This window comes from Kogia breviceps, chromosome 19, assembly GCF_026419965.1.
Source record: "Kogia breviceps isolate mKogBre1 chromosome 19, mKogBre1 haplotype 1, whole genome shotgun sequence".
In the NCBI taxonomy this organism is placed as follows: domain Eukaryota; kingdom Metazoa; phylum Chordata; class Mammalia; order Artiodactyla; family Physeteridae; genus Kogia; species Kogia breviceps.
Window position 1 is genome coordinate 6,970,889 of NC_081328.1, and position 20,907 is coordinate 6,991,795.

Consider the following 20,907-nt stretch of genomic DNA (forward strand, 5'->3'; position numbering starts at 1 on the left):
TATCATAAATTTTGATAAGTTGTGTTTTCATTTTCATTTAGTTCGAAATATTTTTAAAGTTCTTTTGAGACTTCTTTGATCATGTGTTATTTAGAAATATGTTGTTTAATGTCTACGTATTTGGAGATTTTTCTAGCTATCTTTCTGTTGTTGATTTCTGGTTCAATTCCATTGTATTCCGAGAGCAGAACTGTATGATTTCTGTTCTTTTAAATTTATTAAGGTATGTTCTATGGCCAAGAATGTGGTCTATCTTGGTGAATGTTCCATGTGAGCTTGAGAAAAATGTGTATTCTGCTGTTGTTGGATAAAGCAGTCGGTAGATGTCCATTACATCCAATTGATTGATAGTGGTGTTGAGTTTAACTATGCCTGGTAGATCTGTCCATTTCTGATAGAGGGGTGTGGAAGTCTCAACTATAAGTGGATTTATCTCCTCGTCCTTGCATCTCTATCAGTTTTTCGTCTCATGTAGTTTGCTCTGTTAGGTGCATACACATTAAGGATTGTTATGTCATTTTGGAGAATTGACCCCCTTACTGTGTAATACTCTTTATCCTTGATAACTTTACTTGCTTTGAAGTCTGCTCTGTCTGAAATTAATATGGGAACTCCTGCTTTCTTTTGATGACTATTAGTATGGTTTATCTTTCTCTATCCATTTACTTTTATTTTTTTTAATAGTTAAGAGATTTTATTCTAATAGCTGTAATTACAGTGCTTGTTAAAATGAAAACTGAAAACAAGTGTACAAAACAGTTGATTACTAATTGTGTATTGAAAGCAGTAAGAGGTTCTGCGACACTAAGTAAACCAGTTCTGAGGTTTTCCCCAAGGTCAAGGTTAGCAGCTCCAGCTTCTTTAGTGTTTATCAAAATACAAAAGAACAAAGTAGAGGTTATTTTCGATGGCACCTCTGACCCTTGCAGGCTGAGGGAGTGAAAGCACATGTAGACAGGGGCTCCGAGGGGCTGGGGTTCAAGGATGGCCACCTGTGCTCATGCTGGTGGGACCCCAGAGAGCCTGGAGCCAGGCAAGCAAGGAGACTGCAGGGCTCCTGCTCCAACCAGAGCGTTCCAACCAAAGTGCCCATGCTGACCCCAGAAAGCCTGGGGTTCCTCCAAGGGGTCTGAGAGAAGTGACTACAGCCTCCAGCCCATCTCCTGGGCGGCCCTGTAAGCACAAATGCTCTGTGGTGTGGGATGACCTGAGACAGAGCAAATCACAGGGACCTTACTGTGACCATGCAGAATAGATCAGGGCTGGTTCTGCCCCATTTCACCTTCCCAACAGGGGGATAGACCACCGGTGGACTGGATTCAGGCCGTTAGGGCAGAACCTACACCGGGCGCATTTCTCCCTTCTGTGTGTTCAAGTGTTCTCCTTATCTTGTAACTGTTTTAAGAAATGCGCCGAGTTTGGGTTAAAAACCAACCACCAAAATGGATCTCGACGCAGATCTAAAGCCCAAGAGGAGCGGCATCCAGCTCATCTGCAACGGCGACTCTTGGGTGACCCGTGTGCCTAAAATCCCTTCTCAGTACTAAACAGTAGGTTGCTTTTCTTTTTACAATTAAAAAAAAAAAAAAAAAAGCTAAGTAACATTGCATAGGAGTACCAGAAACTGCCTCATTGGAAACAAAACCTGTTTACGTTACATAAAAACCCAGTTGCGGGCTTCCCTGGTGGCGCAGTGGTTGAGAGCCCGCCTGCCGATGCAGGGAACACGGGTTTGTGCCCCGGTCCGAGAAGATCCCACGTGCCGCGGAGAGGCTGGGCCCGTGAGCCATGGCCGCTGCGCCTGCGCGTCCGGAGCCTGTGCTCCGCAACGGGAGAGGCCACAACAGTGAGAGGCCCGCGTACCGCAAAAAAAAAAAAAAAAACAGTTGCAGGCAGCACTGTGACCGACCACGGAGACGGCTTCTGGCACTCGCACCCCAGGGGCACATTTGCCACGTGGGAGTAAAGCCGAGGGTGGGAGGAGAGAGGAGCACAGCTCCCTTCTGGTTCTGGAGCTGATTGGACAGCCAGTCCGGTCTCTCATAGAGCCCGTCCCCACTGGTGGCACAGGTGGCCTGAATGTACCAGTTCCCGTGCCTGAGAGTGTAGACCCAGCTTGTCTGTGACCTCAGCTGCACTCATGGCATTGGTGGAGGTCCTGTCTGTTAGCCAGCACGAGCAGAACGGCGCCCCTGAGCTCGTCCTCTGCCAGCATCCTCGTAAGCTCCTCTCGGGCCTCAGTCACACGCTCTCTGTCTTTGCTCTCAGCCACGAAGGTGAGGCCTTGTGTGTTCAGGAAGTAGTGGCACACAGAGGCTGGATCTTGTCCTGGCTGCCCACGTCCCACGCAGTGAGGCTGACGTGCTTGTATTCCACGGTTTCCACGTTGAAGCCTGTAGTGGGAATGGTGGTCACGATTTCAGCCGGCTTCACTTTGTACAGGATGGTGGTCTTTCCCGCGGCATCTAGGCCCACCACGAGAATGGGCGCTTCTTTTTCCCAAAAAGGCCCTTGAAGAGGTTTGCAAAGATATGCCCTGTGCTGTAGACCGGTGGGAGCAACAGTGGGCACAGAAACCCTTAGCGGCCGTGGCACAGCTGCTGCTCGAAAGCAGGCCTTGGTTTCGCTCCCACTCCATCCATTTACTTTTTTTTTTTTTTTTTTTTGCGGTATGCGGGCCTCTCACTGCTGTGGCCTCTCCCGTTGTGGAGCACAGGCTCCGGACGCGCAGGCGCAGCGGCCATGGCTCACGGGCCCAGCCGCTCCGCGGCACGTGGGATCTTCCCGGCCCGGGGCACGAACCCGCGTCCCCTGCATCGGCAGGCGGACTCTCAACCACTGCGCCACCAGGGAAGCCCCCATCCATTTACTTTTAATCCATATATTTCTTTATATTTAAAGTGAGGTTCTTATAGACCACATATAGTTGACTCTTGTTTTTTGATCCGCTCTGACCGTCTTTGTCTTTTAATTGGTGTAGTTTTACTTCATTTCAATCTGGATGCCTTTTTTCTTTCTTGCCTTATTAGACTTGCTACAACCTCCAGTACAATGTAGGAATTATGAGAGCAGACATCCTTACCTTGTTTCTAATCTTATGGAGGAAATATTCATTTGAAAGCCAGATGTGAGTTTTTCTTCAGTTACTAGATATTTCTTTCTAAAAATATTCTTGAGATTTTTTTTTTTTTTGCTGGGATGCAGTTATTTGGGTCTTGCTTTGTCAGGTGGACCAGAGCAGTGTTTATTTTAGAGTAAGGGTCAGCAAACCATGACCTATGGGCCACATCTGGCCCACCACCTGTTTTTGTATGGTCTGCAAGGTAAAAATGGCTTTTCCATTTTTAAATGGTTGAAAAGAGTCAAAGAATAGTTCATGACTTGTAAAGGCTGTATAATATTCAAAGTTTAGTGTCCATAAATAAAGTTTTATGGAAACACAACCACGCTCGTTCGTTTATTAGGGATGCTTTCCTGTGACAATGGCAGGGTTGGGTAGCTGCACTGGAGACAAGATGAACCAGAAAGCCTAAAGTATTTGCTCTCTGGCCCTTGATAGAAAATGTTTGCAGACTCCAGTCAAGAGGTGATTTCCCTCACTCCTGAGCCAGAGCCATTCTGCATACCCTCTCTGATGCCCTTTGAATTATGAGGTGACCTGGTGGGTAGGGATAGGAGTTGCGTGTGCAATTCCTGTGAGCTCAGAGTTATTCCTTCTAAGGCTTTCAGGTGGTTCTTTCCCCAGCCTTGATTTCCTCACACATATGCCCTGATCAACACTCACCTGAAGTCTCAGGGTGGACCCTGTGCAAATCTCCAGCATTTTCTCTGTGCAGCTCTCTGGTACTGTGTCCTACGTACTTTAGTCGCCTGGACCTGTTTGTTGGATTCTTCTCAATTCGGGGAGGCTGCTGGGCTCTACCTGGGACCTGCCTTCCCCACACCATAGCCTGGGAACTCTCCAGGCGATGGCCTGGGGCAGAGAGCCCGTCTCATCTGTTTCCCATGTCTCGGGGACCACTGTCTTCATTTCCTGACGTCTGCATCTTGAAGCTGTTGTTTTATTTATTTTGCCTGTGGTTTTGTGTTTTGTTCCCCAGTTGTTTGGGGCCAGAAGTAAATCTGGTCCCTGTCAGTCCCTCTTGGCCAGAAGCAGAAGTCTCACTCGGTTTTGAACTCCCTTTCACAGTGCAATTATCCAGTGGATGAAGCACTGTTCCTCCCATGTCACTTCAACTCTACATATTTCACCCGTTTTCTGAAGTAAAGTGACGAAATTAAGAGCAAGGCAGATTTTACTTTTCAGGATTCATGGGTCCTGAAAGGACTGTCTTACTAGCCAGTACGAATGAATTTTCTGGGCATTGTTGCTTTTTGCCAAGAAAAACGGCTTTCAGTCAGGAAAAGTATCCCTGCCCCTGAGGAGGTGCCCCATTCCCAGATTGCTGTAGGCTGGGTGCGAGGGGATGTCGCGTGCAAGTGCTTGTATTGTCTCCCAAACCGAGAGCACCCTTCCTGAGATGCCCACCCTTTGGAAGCCGGCTGGCGTTGGGGGTTTGCGGTGGGGGGCGGGGAGTAAAGGAATGGAGGAGAGCAGCATGTATTATAGGTCAGGATGTTTTTCTACTCTTCCCTTTGTGTTTTGAAATGCTCTCTCTCCCCAGCCCTGCCTTGATTTCCTAGCAAGTTGTTTTTCAGGGATAAACACAAAAATGGAAGTCATCTTTACACGAAAGCCTCACTCGTCTTTTCTCCGTCCCAGGAACCTTGGTGATGCGCTGAGGTTACTATGGCTTTGCTTCCTGCCCAGGTCCCGCACTGGGAAAAAAAAAAAAAAAAAAAAAATACACAACCACAAAGGGTCACTTCTAACTTCCTTTTGCCCGTGGCATCTGTTAGCCTTTCTGTACTTCCGTTGACCTTCAGAAAACACTTGGAAAATCATCCTGAATAACAGTTTTTTGGTAGAGTGTAGACTCGAGGCAATGAATGCCTTCCTTCCCTGACCCGGAAGCTAGGCCTCGTTACAGCCAGTTAGCCGGCCTCAGCTTCTGTGCTACCTAAGCCATAATTTGAGGCGTGAATGGACGTTCAGCAGAAGATGGGTGAGGTGATGACGATAACTGGATCCCCTCCAAAATCCCCGTGAGAGGGAATTCCCTGGCGGTGCGGTGGTGAGGACCTGGCGCTTCCGCTGCTGGGGCCTGGGTCCAACCCCTGGTCGGGGAACTAAGATCCTGTAAGCTGTGCGTTGCGACCAAAAAAGAGAAAAAAAAAAAAAAAAAAATCCCTGCACTAAAACAAGGGAAGGTGCTTTTTTGGTCAGTACAGACCCTTGTTTCTGAGTCAGATGGCGGGTGGCAAACATTGGAGAATTGTTCTGCTACCCAGGAGGTTTCTGTTGCTGGGGCTTCTTAATTAGCTCCAACTATTCTTACCGTCGTCTATAGACATTCTTTCTAGATTCTAGCAGAAAGTTGTGCATTATTTCTGGGTTTTTGTGTTCTTAGGTCTCTAAGTATTTTCATAGAAATAGCGGTGGGGAAGGTGGCTGGCCGGGCTGTGTTGTACCCTGGCACATCTAAGCAGCTCATCTTTGAACACTTGCAATCATAACCTCACAGATTTTTCAAGATAACCTTTTTTTGCAGCTGTCACCTAAATCAAGATTCCTTCCCCCAGATCTTAAAAACATCTGTTCCTAGAACTTGCTCTAAGAGTCTTTCCAATGTAGTAATTATCTTTACCCAGCTTGACCTCATCTACTTTCTCTTCTTCAAGGAGAGCTCCTATATATTAAATGTGGGAATTTCCATCGCTTCTCTCTGGGCACTGGACAACACAGCGTCAGCTACTTTTTCTATTACCCAAACTCAGAGAGCTGTCTAGTATTAACGAGAAGTCCTTCCGTATATATGTAGCAGAGACTGTATTTTTTTCCTTCTACGGACCTAGAGGGTCCGTAGGGTCTTCTGTGGTCATTCCTTGGTTTAAACACCTTTATTAAATACTTGTCCTGTACCACCAGTTGGGCTCTGAACCAGTTGCGCAAAACCATAGGAAAGGAAGACACAGTCCCAGCCCTTGGGGCTCTTGTTACGTGCTCAGTCGGGTAGGAAAGGAAGACACAGTCCCAGCCCTTGGGGCTCTTGTCACGTGCTCAGTCGGGGCCTGAGGTTGCAGTTCTTAGGAATGTTCCTTGGTTTTATTTACTTGTTAAAATGTTGGTAACTTGTCGATTTTGACAGTTTCAAACATATGAAAGTGGAGAAAGTAAGATAATGATTCTGTCTTACCCATCACTTGTTTCAGCAATTATCAACCCATAGCCCATCTCGTTTCATCTATATGTCTACCCACCTACCCATCCCTGGATTGGTTTTGAAGCACATCCTAGACATTGTACAATTTCATTGGTGAATATTCCAGAATATAACTCTAAAGCATGTCTGCAAACGATAAGGACTGTTTTTAAAAAGCAAAAACATAACCACCATGCCATTATTACCCTTAATAAGTTAACAATTCTTAATCTGAACACCGACTGGGTATTTGATTTCCCTGATTGTCCCATGATGGGGTTTTTTTTTTCAGGTTGTTCAATTCAGGATCTGAATATGGTCTGTACATTGCAACTAATTGTTGACCCTTAAGTTTCTTGAGGAGGTAGGTGCCTTTGCCAGCTCTTTTTTTTCTTTGCTGTTTCTTTGTTGACGGAACAAGGGCATTTGCCCTATAGTTTCCCACTATCTAGAATTGCTGTTTGTATCCACACACATTGTTTAATGTGTTCCCCTGTCCCACATATTTTCTGTAAATTGGCAGTTGGATTTAGTGGCTTGATCAGAATGACGTCTGTTACTTTCGGCAAGAATACGTTTTGATGACTGTCCCTTTATTTTTAATCTATAGCCACCAGATTGTCCTCCCACAATTACATGGTATTTAGTTAGAAGATGGTTTTTCTGCATGTCTTCAGATAGCAAGTAGTCAAACACCTCACTATTCTGAAGCAATTTTTCAAAAAACGATTGTATTGGTTTTCTACTGCTGCTATAATAAATTAGCACAGACGTAGGGACTTAAAATACAAGTTTATTATCTTATAGTTCTGCAGGTCAGAAGTTCAGCTACAGATGCTCCTGGGCTTCGATCAAGGCGTTGGCAGGGCTGGGTTCTCTTCTGGAGGCTCCAGGGGAGAATTCATTCCCTTGCCTTTTCCAGCTTTTAGAGGCTACCCACATCTCTTGGCTCCTGTACACCTTCTTTAGTCTTCAGTGCCAGCAAGTTGCATCTCTGACCCTTCTTCATACCTCCCTCTGACCACAGCTGGGAAAGGTTCTCTGTTTTTACGGACTCATGTGATTAAACTGGGCCCACCTGGATAATCCAGACTCATCTCCCATCTCAAATTCCTTACCCTTAATCACATCTGCAGAGTTTCTTTTGCCATGTAAGGTCATATATTCACAGGTTCCTGGGATTAGGATGTGGACATCTTTAGGGGGCCATTATTCTGTGCAGTGCAATGGTCACTCAGTTTTTAAAGTCAATACCATTATAAAATTGAAGAATGATTAATAGAGTATGGTATGTTGCAAATGATCTATTGTGAAATCATGATGATTTAGGGTATCGATAAGGTAGGATAGGTTATAGTAATGAGCTGTGATTACAACATCGTAGTAGGTTTACATGGTTCTGGGTGGCTGTCTGCATGGGTCTTGATAATCATTGCTATTTTTGCAAGTAGCAGCATTTTATTTTGTTCACTGGCTCTAAGATGACCGCACTGCCTCCCCTTAGAAATGCTGCTCTAAGACTTGTAGAAGCTCAGAAAATGGTACAAATGAACTTATTTACAAAACAAATAGTCACAGATAACAAACTGTAACAAATTTATGGTTACCAAGGGGGAAAGGGAGCCATAGATTGGGAGATTGGGATTGACATATATACACTACTGTATATAAAATAGGTAGGTAATAACAACCTCCTGTAGGGCACAAGGAACTCTACTCAATACTCTGTAATGACGTGTACGGGAAAAAAAATCTAAAAAGGAGTAGATATATGTATATGCATAACTGATGCACTTTGCTGTACAACAAAAACTAACAACATTATAAATCAACTGTACTCCAATAAAAATGTAAAGACTTGTAGAAGCTCAAGTCATCAATATTATTACATCCACAGCATCTCTTATCTGGACCTTCTGTGTTTCTGAATTATAGGATGAAAATGTATTGTAGCACATAAACATAGTGAGGAGGTACTAAGTTCTTATAAAAATGATTTGAGTAGAGCAGAATTTTTAGCCCTCTTTCTGTTGTGCATTAGCAAGATAACCTTTAGGTAGTTAAGTCAGATAATGAGTCAAGGTTAAGTGAAAAGAGTGTAACATAGGTATTTTTCATTCATAATCTATGTCTATACTAGGTAAAGCAACTTCGGGACTTTAATGATCTTTTTCCTAATTGAAAACCATAGAGGAATCTCCCTTTCTCTTTTTATATTGTTTTACCTTTTAATTCGCATTGACACTTGACCCTCAGTTCTACAATATATATAGTTTATTTGGGGGATGCATTTGGAATTTTACTGTAACATCGGTCATCCTATAGCAGCACTAGGTTGATGATAGATTTTTCTTGGAGGCCATCCAAGAGGTTGTTACTAAAGACCAAAAGAACCTCATTATAAAGTGATTTTGCTATAAAATGGTCCCTTGGAATGATCCCTAGAGACAGCAGGTCATTTGTACAGTTAAGAGCATGTAGTGTCAAAAATCGTTACTAAGGGGTCCTTAGCGCACACCATTAGCGTAAGTAACTTCCAGATGAATTAGCAAGTTGTGTAATGGCTTAATTCCATAAAAAGACTGGGAAAAACTATATAAGGAAGTGTTAATGTGATCCGGGGCAAGAAGACCTTTATGATTTCTGCTTTTGTAGATAGCCCTTCATGTGAAACAGACATTCTTTAAAAAACCCCATCAACAAGTGGAGCCACGAATGGCGTGTTACCCTCACCCAGCAGAGTGCTTGGTGGGAAGAGTTGTTAGACTCAGCCTTGGAATGTTCTTTCCAATGCACCTGCAAGTAAAGGGAAAAAGTACTTCTAAAGAGATTGGCACTGTCTAGAGTTAAAAAAAAAAAAAATTTAAAGGATCTTGAGTAGCTTGATTTCTCTTTAAATTTTCAAAAATTTAGAAAGGTAACATTTTTTTAAAAGCAAAAATGCTGGGCTTCCCTGGTGGCGCAGTGGTTGAGAGTCCGCCTGCCGATGCAGGGGACACGGGTTCGCGCCCCGGTCCGGGAGGATCCCACGTGCCGCGGAGCGGCTGGGCCCGTGAGCCATGGCCGCTGAGCCTGCGCGTCCGGAGCTTGTGCTCCTCAAAGGGAGAGGCCACAGCGGTGAGAGGCCCGCGTACCGCTAAAAAAAAAAAAAAAAAAAAAAAAAAAAGCAAAAATGCTATTTTTACTATACATTGTTTTGTATTCTGCTTTTTTCTTTAACCCAATAATGTATCATGAACTTCTTTTGAAATCAGAATATACCTGTACAATATCACTTTTCACGGCCATATAGTGTTTTACTCTATGGCTGTACTCTGTGTTTTGCTTGTTTGTTTTGGCCTCACTGCACGGCTTAGTGGGATCTTAGTTCCCCGATGAGGGATCGAACCCAGGCCCCCTGGCAGTGGAAGCGTGGAGTCCTAACCACTGGACTGCCAGGGAAGTCCCTATCCTCCGTTTTTAAACAAATCCCTGTGTTTGGGCGTTAGGTTGTTTCTAATTTTTCACTAGTATAAATGTATCCATCTGGGTCCAATCAGGAGAAAGATTTGAACTGGAAAATGTAGTGTATGGAATTATTAACTATAATGGGGGTTAGAGTAATGAGGGGTTGGCCAGCAGGACGTAGACAAATAGCAGGTAGAAGGTGTAGTCACTCCCCTGTGGGAACAGAGCGCCCACAGCAGTACCCCCGGGGTTGAGGTGCAGATCAGGTTGGAGAAGGCGCAGCTGGGGTTCACTGGATTTCAGAGAAGTCGCTGTGGCGCTGATCTGGCAGCGCTGTCTGGAGATGGGTCCTTAGGGTACTAGGGAATACAGTGCACAGGGAGGCGTCTAACTGGAGGCACTCTATTCCAGAACTGCCCAAGGAAGAGGGGGTGTGTTGGGAGACGTTGCTGGCCTTGGGGTGCTGCTGGCCACAGCACACCAGAGGAGCTGTCGGCACGGCAGGAGTCTGTCAGAGGGGCCCTGGAGCCGGGAAGCAAAACCCGTTTCCCCCGCAGTATCTCTGCAGCCTCCTCCACTGCCAAAGCTGGCAAAGGAAAAATTATTGAAAGGACCCAGATCCGTTTTCACAGAGCAGTCAAAAGAGGGTGAACTTGGAGCTGAGAGACGATAAACTGAAAAGCGGCAAACGAAGCAGTGTTTCGAGGAGTATCCTTGTATATACATCATGGCATACCATCCAGATGTTTTGTGGCACACATTTCCTAGTCATAGACTTGATCGAGAGGTAGGCACGATTCGTTCCCTAGAAAGATGTGTTAACTTATCCCCCTGTGACTCAGCACTTAGAGCTTCTTCACACTTTACTTAACGCTGGGTGTTAGCATTCTTTTTAATGCTTACAAATCTGGTAAGTCAGAAAAAAAAAAAAAACCCCTCAGTATTGTTTTTTGTTGATATTTTTAAAAAATTAGTGATGTCAGAGCTTTTGTTTTCCTTTTTAATTCTTTTGTGTATTTCCTATCTATATCCTTTGCCCATTTAAAAAAATTGGAAGATTAAGTCTTGCTCTTTGCATCAAGTATCAGAATGTTTTTAAATGGTTATATAGTCAAATCTTACATTCATTTGTAATGTTTAAAATGTAATTCATCTGGAAATCATTTTAGTTTAAGGTCTGAGGGTTATAAGCGTTAACCTTTTTAATTTTGTTCCAATTGTTCCAACGTTAACTCTTTTCTCTCTTTTCCTGACTGATTTCGAACGTTACTTTGATCATATATTGAGTTGTGTCTATTCTAGACTTTAAATTGTTTTCCTTTGGTTTTTAGTGAGTTAATTGTCTCACTTTTTCTTCCAGAACAGGACGCGGGCCTTGATGCCCTTTCCTCGATCATAAGTCGCCAGAAGCAAATGGGGCAGGAAATTGGGAACGAACTGAATGAACAAAACGGTGAGAACACACGTGTCTGAAATTGACCAGGTTTGGCATTTAATATAAATGCTAAAGGCTCGTCTAACTGTTAAATGATTTTAATATTACAGAACACCTGAGGTAGTTTAACATCAGTGGATTTTTATATTGCTAGTTTAATGCAATGGAGGGTGGTTTGTGGCGGGTTTAGATTGTCGTTACTAAACACTAGGAAAAGAAATTTGGTTAAAAAACGTCCAGTTTTCCGTAGCTGCGTTTAGAAATGCTTTGTTTTGTGACCTGTTTATCCGGAGGGCTCTCCTTATGCGGTCATGGGGTGAAGCGGTTCAGTGCGTCCCACGCCAGCGCACAGGCAGGGCACGCTGTGTTGTCCTCTGCGCGCCTGGGGTGCGGGGCTGGGGGGGGGGCGTTGGTTCCTCTTCCGTCATAAATACCAGGCTGCAGGGCAAAAAAAAAAACACTTGAAGATTTTTTTTTTAATTCAGGCCTTGATGTGCCAAACCTGGCTGGAGAAAGATTCGTTTGCAAACCCCCGAGCAGGATGGCTCGGCAGAGACAGCTTTTAGTCGGGAGCGTACCCAGGAGGCTCTCGTGCTTGAGGCCTGCGGTGTGGGGTACGGGGGCGTGAATGAAAGATGCAGCAGTAGAAGTGGAGAAGAAGGGGATGGAGGCAGGGGACTGACGGTGCTTTTACCGCACGGACCCTGTCGGGGGAGTTGGCGGCTCGGGGCGGGGGCGGGGTGGGGGTGTCGCTGGTTTGCGAGTGGAGATCCTAAGTCCGGTTTGGACCCGTCCGGTGAGAGGTGCCCGTGAGGAATCCGAGTCGCAGCGTCGAGCGGACAGTGGGAGATAAATAAGGTACTAGAGCTCGGCGAGAGGACAGGACCAAAGGGAGGAAGAGATGTGAGCAGCTTCAGCAGAGAGGTGCTGGGTGGAAGCAGAGGCACAGTTGAGTTTCAGCGAGGCGAGCGTTTATCGAAGGCCCCTACTAGGTGCTCAGCCCTTTAACCTGTGCCGTTTCGTTTAATCAGCGCATAGCACGGTGAAGGTGATGTTATTGCTGTTTGTCAGAGGCGAAGCCCAGAGTGGCCGAGGGGACCCCGTAACGTCGCCTCAGCTGTAAGGGATAGAAATGGAATCTCACACTAGCTTCCTCTCTCGGGAAGACAGAGTCGGGAGAGCAGAGTGACAAGTGAAAGGTTTCAGCTTTTGGTCGTAGTATTGTGGAGGCTCACGGCGGAACGGCTTTCAAGAAAGGTTACCCTGTATTGGGCGAGCGTTGGAGAAAGGGGGGCTGCACCCGTCAGGTTGCGCAAGTCCCACGTCATCTCTGCAAAGACCGAGTTCGTCCTGTCGCCACGGTACTATGCCATTCATCTGTCGTAAATGAATACAAAGTTAATTCTGTCCATCTGCCATCTGTCATAAATGAATAGATCACCAAAGCACATGGAGACACCCTCTAGCCTTAACATCCTGATAGAGGTTCTGAATGGTTTAAGGGCGGAGAGGAGGACAATTCAGTCCTTTCCTGATGGTGCTGATGTGAACGTACTGATTCACGTATTTGCGTCTAACTCAGTTATTGGCCAGTTCCTTCCTTGAAAGGCAGTATTCATAAGAAAATTAGCTCGGTAGGAAACCTGCCTATCACGGGTGTAATTGTTCAAGGAAATTTAGCCTGTTGAGTGGGTCGGTCTAGAAAGGACGCTAGCCACACCCTGGTAAAGCACGTCCATCCTGTGATGTGCTCAGATAAGCCATGTCTAGTAACCGTGGTCCACGGTCGAGGATGGATGGTGTCTGCTTTGGTGAGGTGACGTGCTGACTTCCCGGATGAAGTCCCCGTGCATTTTCTTGCATAAGCAATCACACTGGCGTGTCCTTATCCTGTTCAGTAGCCACCATACTTTGCTGCATATTAGAATCACCTGAGGACCTTCTCAGCCTCCAAAGCCCAGGCCACACCTGAGCTGGTTTTCTGTTGTTGCTGTAACGCATTACCACAAACTTGGTGGCTTCAGACAGTGCAACCCCCTCCTTATAGTTCTGGAGCTCTGAAGTCTGCTTTGGGTCTCACTGGGCTAAAACCAGGTGTTGGAAGGGCTGTATCCCTCTCTGGAGGCTCTGGGAGAGAATTAATTTCCTTGCCTTTCCCAGTGTCTAGGGGCGGCCTGCATTTCTTGGCTTGTGGCCCCCTTCTCCACCTTCAAAGCCAGCAGTGGTGGATTGAGTCCTTCTAGCATGGCACCACTCTGACCTCTAGCTTCTGTCCCCCTCTCCCTGTTTTAAGGACCTTTGTGATTATGTCAGGCTCACCCGGATAATCCAGAATAGTGTTCCTATTTAAGGTCAACTGATTTAGCAACCTCGATCCATCTGTAACCTAATGCCCCTTGGCCATGCAACCTAACAAATTCTCAGGTTCCGGGATGTAGATGTCTCGGTGACAGGGGTGGCGGGGGGGAGGGGGCGCGGCGCTGTTCTGCCCAAGCATCAGTACTTCTTTAAAGCTCCCCACATGATTTCAGCAGGCTGCCAGGTTTGGGAACCAGTGCCCCTGTTGAACGCACTGAGAGAATGTATTTAGAACTGTACTTTCCCCTTGCCCCTCGTATGCTCACCTGACAGATGGAAAGCCCACCCATGCACAGACCACTCGCCTGGTTACATATTACACATCTGCCATCCTAGTCACGGAGACTCTTGCTTCCCGTCACACGTTTTACCCCCATCCTTTCCACCTCTTCCTCCGTGCCTCCCCGGTCCTCGTCTCCGTTCCAGACCCGGATGCGTATATGTGTACATAGACAAACATGAGGTATTTTTCCATGAGTTGCCAAAATAAGCTGGGTTTTCTCTGTGGTGGCCTCCCACTGAGATTGCAGCTATGCTGGTGGTTTTCTGTTGTGCACATTTGCTCCTCAGAAATAGGGCAGAGTCAGCCATTTTCTTTCATAGGAACAGAGAGACTCTCTGAGGATAAAAATGATATCCCTGCTAGGACTGTGATCAGCCTTTATTCCTTTTGTCAAAGTCAAGAAGGCCATTATGTCTAGAGGTGTTGAGAACAGGCTTGCAGCCCCATCTGGATTTTTATTGTGACCCGAGTACATAATGAGGCTTCTGGGACCCGGGAGAAGGTTTCCACTTTGGGTTGTAAATATCTCTACTTGGTTTATTGACCTACTGAATTATTCCTCTGGTTTTCACGAAATGAGAGAAACAAATAGGCTAAGATAATGGCCAGCCAGGCCATTTTGGGAATCGAGTATCCAGACCTTACTAACAAAACACAATACATGGTTCTGCGAGCAAAACCACAGAGCCGAAGGGTCGAATTATCATCACTGTAGGAATCTTCTCATAGAGAGTTAAAGAGGGCCTGGCCCACACCACTAATTACCCTGTTCCTATGCCCGTGACCAAGCCTAACGAGGAAGAGGCTTGGCAGTTCAGCGAAAAGGCGGGTGATGGGAGACCTGCAAGTCTGGTGGATTGGGGGGGGGGGCGTTGGCAGCTGGTGAAGGTGGGGGATGCAGGAGAAGAGGGGTGGGTGGAGGGCCGAGCCAGGGAGATTGCCCCATGGGACCACAGTTCACGGTGACGCGTACGGATGGCTGGGGGCGAGGGGTTCGTGTCAGGCCGACTGCCCAGCTGCTGTTCTGAAGTGCAGCTGTGATACAGTTTTACTGAAAAACCCCTTCAAGCTCATGCTTAGGAGGACAGGGCCTTTGGAAAGGAGCACTGAAACAAGAAGATGAATGGGACTGACTTGGCTGAAGTAGATATTTCTGAGACCTGATTTGGGCGTTGGCCAAGCTTTGAAGCCGGCGCTGAGAAGAACCACAGAGGCCCGGTTCGGAGGGAGGAAACAGCACCAGGAACGGACAGTGTCACTAACCTCTGCCAGGGGGTGCTGGTCCTCCTCATTCTTTTTGATGCTCAGTTATCCCAAATTCGGCCAGTCCGTTCGATGTTTCTCTGTCAGTCTTTAAACCTTTCCTTGCTGGAAGAATCCACGGTGACAAGGAAGGCCGCTCGTCTCTACCGACAGCATAAGTACTGGGATTGAGGAGACCAGGGTGTCCTTTGAAAGAGCTAGACAGAATGATCAAAGATTTCATGTACACGTCAGTGAATTACCGTTGTAAGGGTCTGCTAGAGCTCCTAGCTGCATTTTCATGTTGAAAGTAGTGTGGCAGGCTGAGTAATAGCCCCCAGAGATACCCACATCCTGATCTCTGTGTTTCCTTCTATGACACAAGGGACTTGGCAGGTGTGTTAATCCATCGAGGGTCTTGAGACGGAGAGCTTATCCTGGATTATGTGGTTGGGGCCTAAATGTAATCACAGGTGTCCTTCTCAAAGGGGGAGGCCAAGGGACTTCTCCGGCAGTCCAGTGGTTAAGACCCTGCACTTCCACTGCAGGGGGCGTGGGTTCAATCCCTGGTCGGGGAACTGAGACCCCACATGCCACCCACCAGTCACGGCCCCAAAAGGAAAGAGGCCAAGAGAGCTTTGACATGGAAGCGCGGCCGTGTGATGACTGAAGCAAGGTGCTATGATACTGGCTTCAAAGATAGAGGCAGGGGCCAAGGGATGCAGGGAAGACGGCTCTAGAAGCTAGAAAAGGCCAGGAAATGAACTCTCCCCTAGAGCATCCAGAGGGACACCTTGATTTCAGTTGAGTGAAACTGATTTTGGACTTCTGATCTCCAAAACTATACGGGAGTGATTGTGTATTGTTTGAAGCCACTAACGTAGGTAATCATTGTCTTTTTGTCAGTTGTCAGTGAACTCAGGTTAACCCCTCTTATGCTAGAAAACATGTATTGACTCCTTCATGTGTCTAACGCCTCTTCCGCCTTGAGGAGCTTTCTGTGAAGCGGGCTTCACAGAAGGAAGTTTGCGGTTCTGGTGCCCCAGTCAACCTCTCCAACTGCGTAGCACTTTAGTAACAATTTAATTGCAGGCTTTAGTCTTGTACTGGTGAAATGTGTGGGCATTTGGGCGAAAGAATCTTCGTGGAGTAATATCTGGTGTCAGAATTTCCCAGAGTCCAGTAGGCCAGCTGATTTGAGGTGGCACGGAGAGAAGCAGTTTAAACGTAAAATATGCAACTATTAAAATATAATGTGTGGTAGAAATAAAAATGACTAGCATTTGAAATCTGATTTCGCAGCACTACAGAATCTCCTTATTCAGTTGTGTGGGCAGGAAAATGATAGTGAGTTGATAAGAAGAAAAATATTAAGCAAAAACGATGCAGGTGAAACATGAGCACGGCAGAAAGTTACGAAGGGGTGGGGCGCTTGAAATGCTGACAGCGGGGAAACACCGCTCTAGGAAGACGATTTGTTCAAGCCAAGGGCGCTGTAGCGTACTTCTTTCGGGGCCCTGTGCTGGTTCGGTGCTCTGTGACGTAACACGGGCACCTTCTCCGCTTGGCCCTCCTGATGGTGAGCTCACGTGCTAGCCGAGCCCAGGGAGCAGAAGACGTGCCGGAGCGATGCCTCCCAGCCCTGCCAGCGCGTCAGGTGGTGGCTGCGGCGGGCGTGATGTCGTCTGAAGCTGCGCCCCCGGAGTTTCAACGTGCTTGCCCCCTGGAGGGAAGGCAGACAGTTGGCACGTGGTAAGTGAGCAGGGCCACGCCCCGATCCCACCGCCCGGAGCTCTATCCCAGGAGAGCTGAGCCTAGGACTCTGTGCCATGCGGCACTTTACGGACCAAGCAGGCTTTCATGAATTGACGAGGGGGCCTGACTGCGGCCCACCCCGCCCCCAGCTTTGGGATGTAGACGCGTACCTGTCTGGTGGGGACCGGTTTTCTCCAAGTGGCTGTGCCGATCTGGGTTCAGATTTCCTTTATTGAGATTGCCTTCGGCTGCTGGGATTCGTGGAGTGGCTTCTCAGGCCTGCCTTTCATTCGTAAGGGGATTTGTGGATTCCTGAGTCTCAGAGACTCTTAGGATGGAGAGGAACTTGTGAGGTCGCTCCCCGCCCCCACCCCCTGCCATCTCCTGATCTTTGGGAAGAACTGCACTCAGTCGCCCCGCCCCACAGCCATCTCTGCCGTCCTCTGGTCACGTGGAGGCACTGTAAACCCCCCCCTGCTGTGCAGTGGCAGCCGTAGCCCGTCTGTACACGCATGTGCACGTTTTGCTCGTGGGCTCCGTGACTTTCCTTTATCTGGATTAAATAATCCTTTGTTCCTAATAAAGAGAGAGGCCTCATGAAGCCTAGTGAGGTCTGTCCCCAAGTCCAGAGTAATATTTTTCCTTCCTTAGTACGTTCTCTATTCACTCAGCAAATACCGAGTGCTGACTGTATGCTCAGCTCTGCTAGAACCCGCGTATCGATCAGCTGTGGTGAGACTCGGTTTCTGCCCTCTGTTCTAGAGGGAGAGGCAGACGTTAGACAGCTAAGTGCACAGATGCCCAGTTGGAGACGTACCGGGCACCATTACAACAGGGAACGGGGAACCCTGATGTGGATTAGGATTAGGAAAGCCTTCCCCAAGGACATGATCTGTGTACTGAGATTTAAAAGACCATTGCTGACAGAGGGGACAGCGTATGCAAAGGCCCTTCTATGGAAAGGAGGGTAACACGGTTGAGAAACGTGGGAGAAGAGGCCACCGGTCCCAGAGTCCAGAGAGCCGGGGAGATGGGACCTGTTAGCAGCCTGGAGGGGAAGGTGGGAGTCACTGTGTAGGTGTGACCTTCGACCTGTCTATACAGTGACCTAAACATCCATAAGGGTTGGTGTCATCTGTTACGTAAAGTTACTCAGTTTTCTACTTTATCAATCCTGTAATTTCGTCTGTATAATTTACTTTTAAAAAGGGAGATGCAGCTCTACCTCTGTACTGTTTGCATTGTCCCGTAGCAGTTAGTGTTTCTAAACTGAGAGTTGAGCCACTTTTAGGGAGAAGAGATAAGTACGTTGCCAGTGGGGCGTTTATTCATTCAGCAGATGTTGACCGGGTACCAGCTGTGCGTATGGCCCTTTATATCGAAAAGCAACAATTTACAACTCAGAACCAGAGCCCTTCCCTTACTGCTCTTAAGTCTAGCTGGGAGAGACAGACATGAAACGAACACTCCCCCAGGTCAAGGTGTTTTCTCACATCCTGGGATGTGCTGTCAGGGCAGGGACCAGGCTGCCCGGGCAGGGGGTGACAGGGAGGTCTGGGTTCAGTTGGTGGCTGAGGTTACAGGACCCGGGCCAGGGTGCGCCAGGGAAGGGGGGAGGGCAGGTGAAGCATTCCAGGTGGTGCCGAGACCTTTCGTGTGAGGCCTCGGAGGCTGCGGAGAGCCCTGCAAGTTTGAGAAATCCGAAGAAGGCTTTCGTCGCCGGTCGGGTAGACGATGAGGCAGACGTTCCGAGATGAAGTTGCAGAGAGAGGGGTTCGGAGCAGGGCTGGGTGGCTTCCCAGCGCGAAACACCTAGTAAGCCCTGAAAATTACGGAGAATTTATATTTTCCTGGGAAGGACAGTCGACAGTCCGAGTCAAGAAGCAGTTATGTGAACAGTCTTTTTTTTTTTTTTTTTTGGCCGCACCAGGCGGCTTGTGGGATTTTAGTTCCCCGACCAGGGATTGAACCCCGGGCCCTCAGCAGTGAGGGCATGGAGTCCTGACCACTGGACAGCCAGCGAGTTCCCTGTGAACAGTAATTTTGAACAGCACTATGGCTCCATGCTAACGAATACCATTTCTTCTTTTCAAATATACAAAAGCCTATGTACATCCTCCTTCAGATGCTACTTTTACCCTCCACAGATATTGATATTTAGTGCTGTTATTTTAATTTGCTCCATTACATTTTACAAATGCCATTGATTTTTCTCTTTAACTCATTGTTGCTAAATTTCCACACGTGTTTTTTAAACCATCTTCTAAAATATCTTCCCACTTTTATTGAGGTACAGTCGGCGTACAGCACTGTATGAGTTTTAGGTGTACAAGGTAATGATTTGACTTACATTCATCGTGAAATGATCACCACGGTAGGTTTCGTGAACATCCGTCGTGTCGGAGAGATTCAACATTAAGGAAGCAGGGGAAAAAATATCTTTTCCTTGTGATGAGAACTCTTAGGATCTACTCTCCTAACACCTTTCATACACAGTGCCCAGCAGTGCTAATTACCATGTTGTATGTGGCATCCCTAGTGTGTACTTGGCTTGTAACTGAAATGACTGCCTTAAGCCATCTTTTTATTGTTGTTTTTCTCATTGAACTGCATAAGGGTCAGAGGATTATGTTCTGCATGGTCCTGGCTCTTCGGAACTTGGTAACACCTCCTCTGAGGCTTAGTAACCGCCGAGGCGGCTCACCCCTCTGTGTGCCTGACGGGAGTGGGTCGTCACCAGTTTGGGGAGATGGGGCTTCATATACACCTGTTACACCAGGCTTGTGAATTGCTTTGCCCGTCTTACCTGTCTTTACTTCCCCTCTGCTTCCTCCAGTCAGTTTCTGGAAGAGGTGTGATGGAATTGCCTGCAGGGCAATTTGTCCATGTCACTGGGTCAATTTTTTATTTTCAAGAAGAGGTTATTAGGTACATATATACGGGATTATTCTTCTTTTGGTGGTTTTATCTCTTTGTCATTATGGAAGTCTCTCTCTCTATCTCTACCGCTTTTTACCTTTAGGCCTACTGCCTAGATGTTAACATCGCAGTCTAGGCTTTCATCGGATTGATGTTTACCTGGTCTAGAGATTGCCAGCCTGTGTGGTCGAGGGCTGCTTTTTGTATTCCTAACAGTGAGAACTCCTCAGAGCTTTTGTTTACATTGGTTATATCTATCAACACTAATTGCATTAGAAATTTAAAACATTTTAAAAATATTTATTCATTTAAAAAATAATAATAAGCCATTACATGTTAACAGAAATGAGTTAACTTTTATGAAAAATAACCCCCAAGGATGAGTAGCTTAAAATGGAAAACACGTGTTTTATTTTTTTATTGTTGTGTGTGTCTTTCGGTATACATCTGTTGTGAGGTCATTGGTGGCCACGGTTCCTTAAGATCCCTGGTGGGTAGAATAGCCACCATTTCAAACACTGATGGTCACTGTGCCAGAGAGTCGGAGAGCCCTAGAGGGTCTTGTTCCTGAAGTTAAGTGCTCTGGCCCCGACGTGACAAGTCAGTTTTCGTTCAGAGCCCCTTGGTCGGAGCTAAAGCCGCTAGGAGGTGTTCTCCTACCCCTGCGTCTGGCTGAAGCGGAGGAGGATTGGACACACTGCGTGGATGGCACAAGTGACCGTCGCAGGGGCAGTGGTTAGCAGTTAGGTGCCAAAGTGCCTCCGGTACTGACTAGCTGTGGGACCCTCCTCTTTCTCTGTCCTTAACTTCCTTGTCTAGAAAATTGATTTATACTTCTTAGATGAGCTTGAAAGCAAGGAAGAGTTTCTCCGGGTGTCAGAAATGAAGGTATTTTATTACCCCCCAGCCATGAGCGGGATGGAAGCCTCGTGGCCCTCAGAGATAACTGAGCAGATATAGAGACGAGTGTTTCAACACCCACGCAGAGATGGGGGCCGGGGCTGTGGTCCCTGTGCACTCTGAGGGCCTGAAAGTGGGCTCCATACAAAGCCAGGAGCTGAGAAGTGACCATTTTATGGGAAAACGAATTTCCCCTACCTCCACCCAAGAATGAGGTGCTCAGTGAGGCCACCCACCTTGGGCCACAGCCACTCTTATATTTTTAA

At 46.9% G+C, this 20,907-nt stretch overlaps 1 protein-coding gene and 1 pseudogene across 2 annotated transcripts in view; one reads left to right on the plus strand and one right to left on the minus strand.

Moving 5' to 3' along the window:
- STX8 (syntaxin 8) overlaps positions 1-20,907 on the plus strand; it is a 239,081-nt gene that overhangs the window by 55,689 nt on the left and 162,485 nt on the right. For both annotated transcript variants that reach the window (XR_010838285.1, XM_059047525.2), the window contains exon 6: positions 11,110-11,202. Coding sequence is in view for 1 of the 2 variants with exons in the window: in XM_059047525.2 (XP_058903508.1) it covers positions 11,110-11,202 (93 nt within the window). In the remaining variant the exon portion in view is untranslated. The remainder of the gene's footprint in view (positions 1-11,109; positions 11,203-20,907) is intronic.
- LOC131745843 (ADP-ribosylation factor 1 pseudogene) lies at positions 1,143-6,334 on the minus strand (annotated as a pseudogene).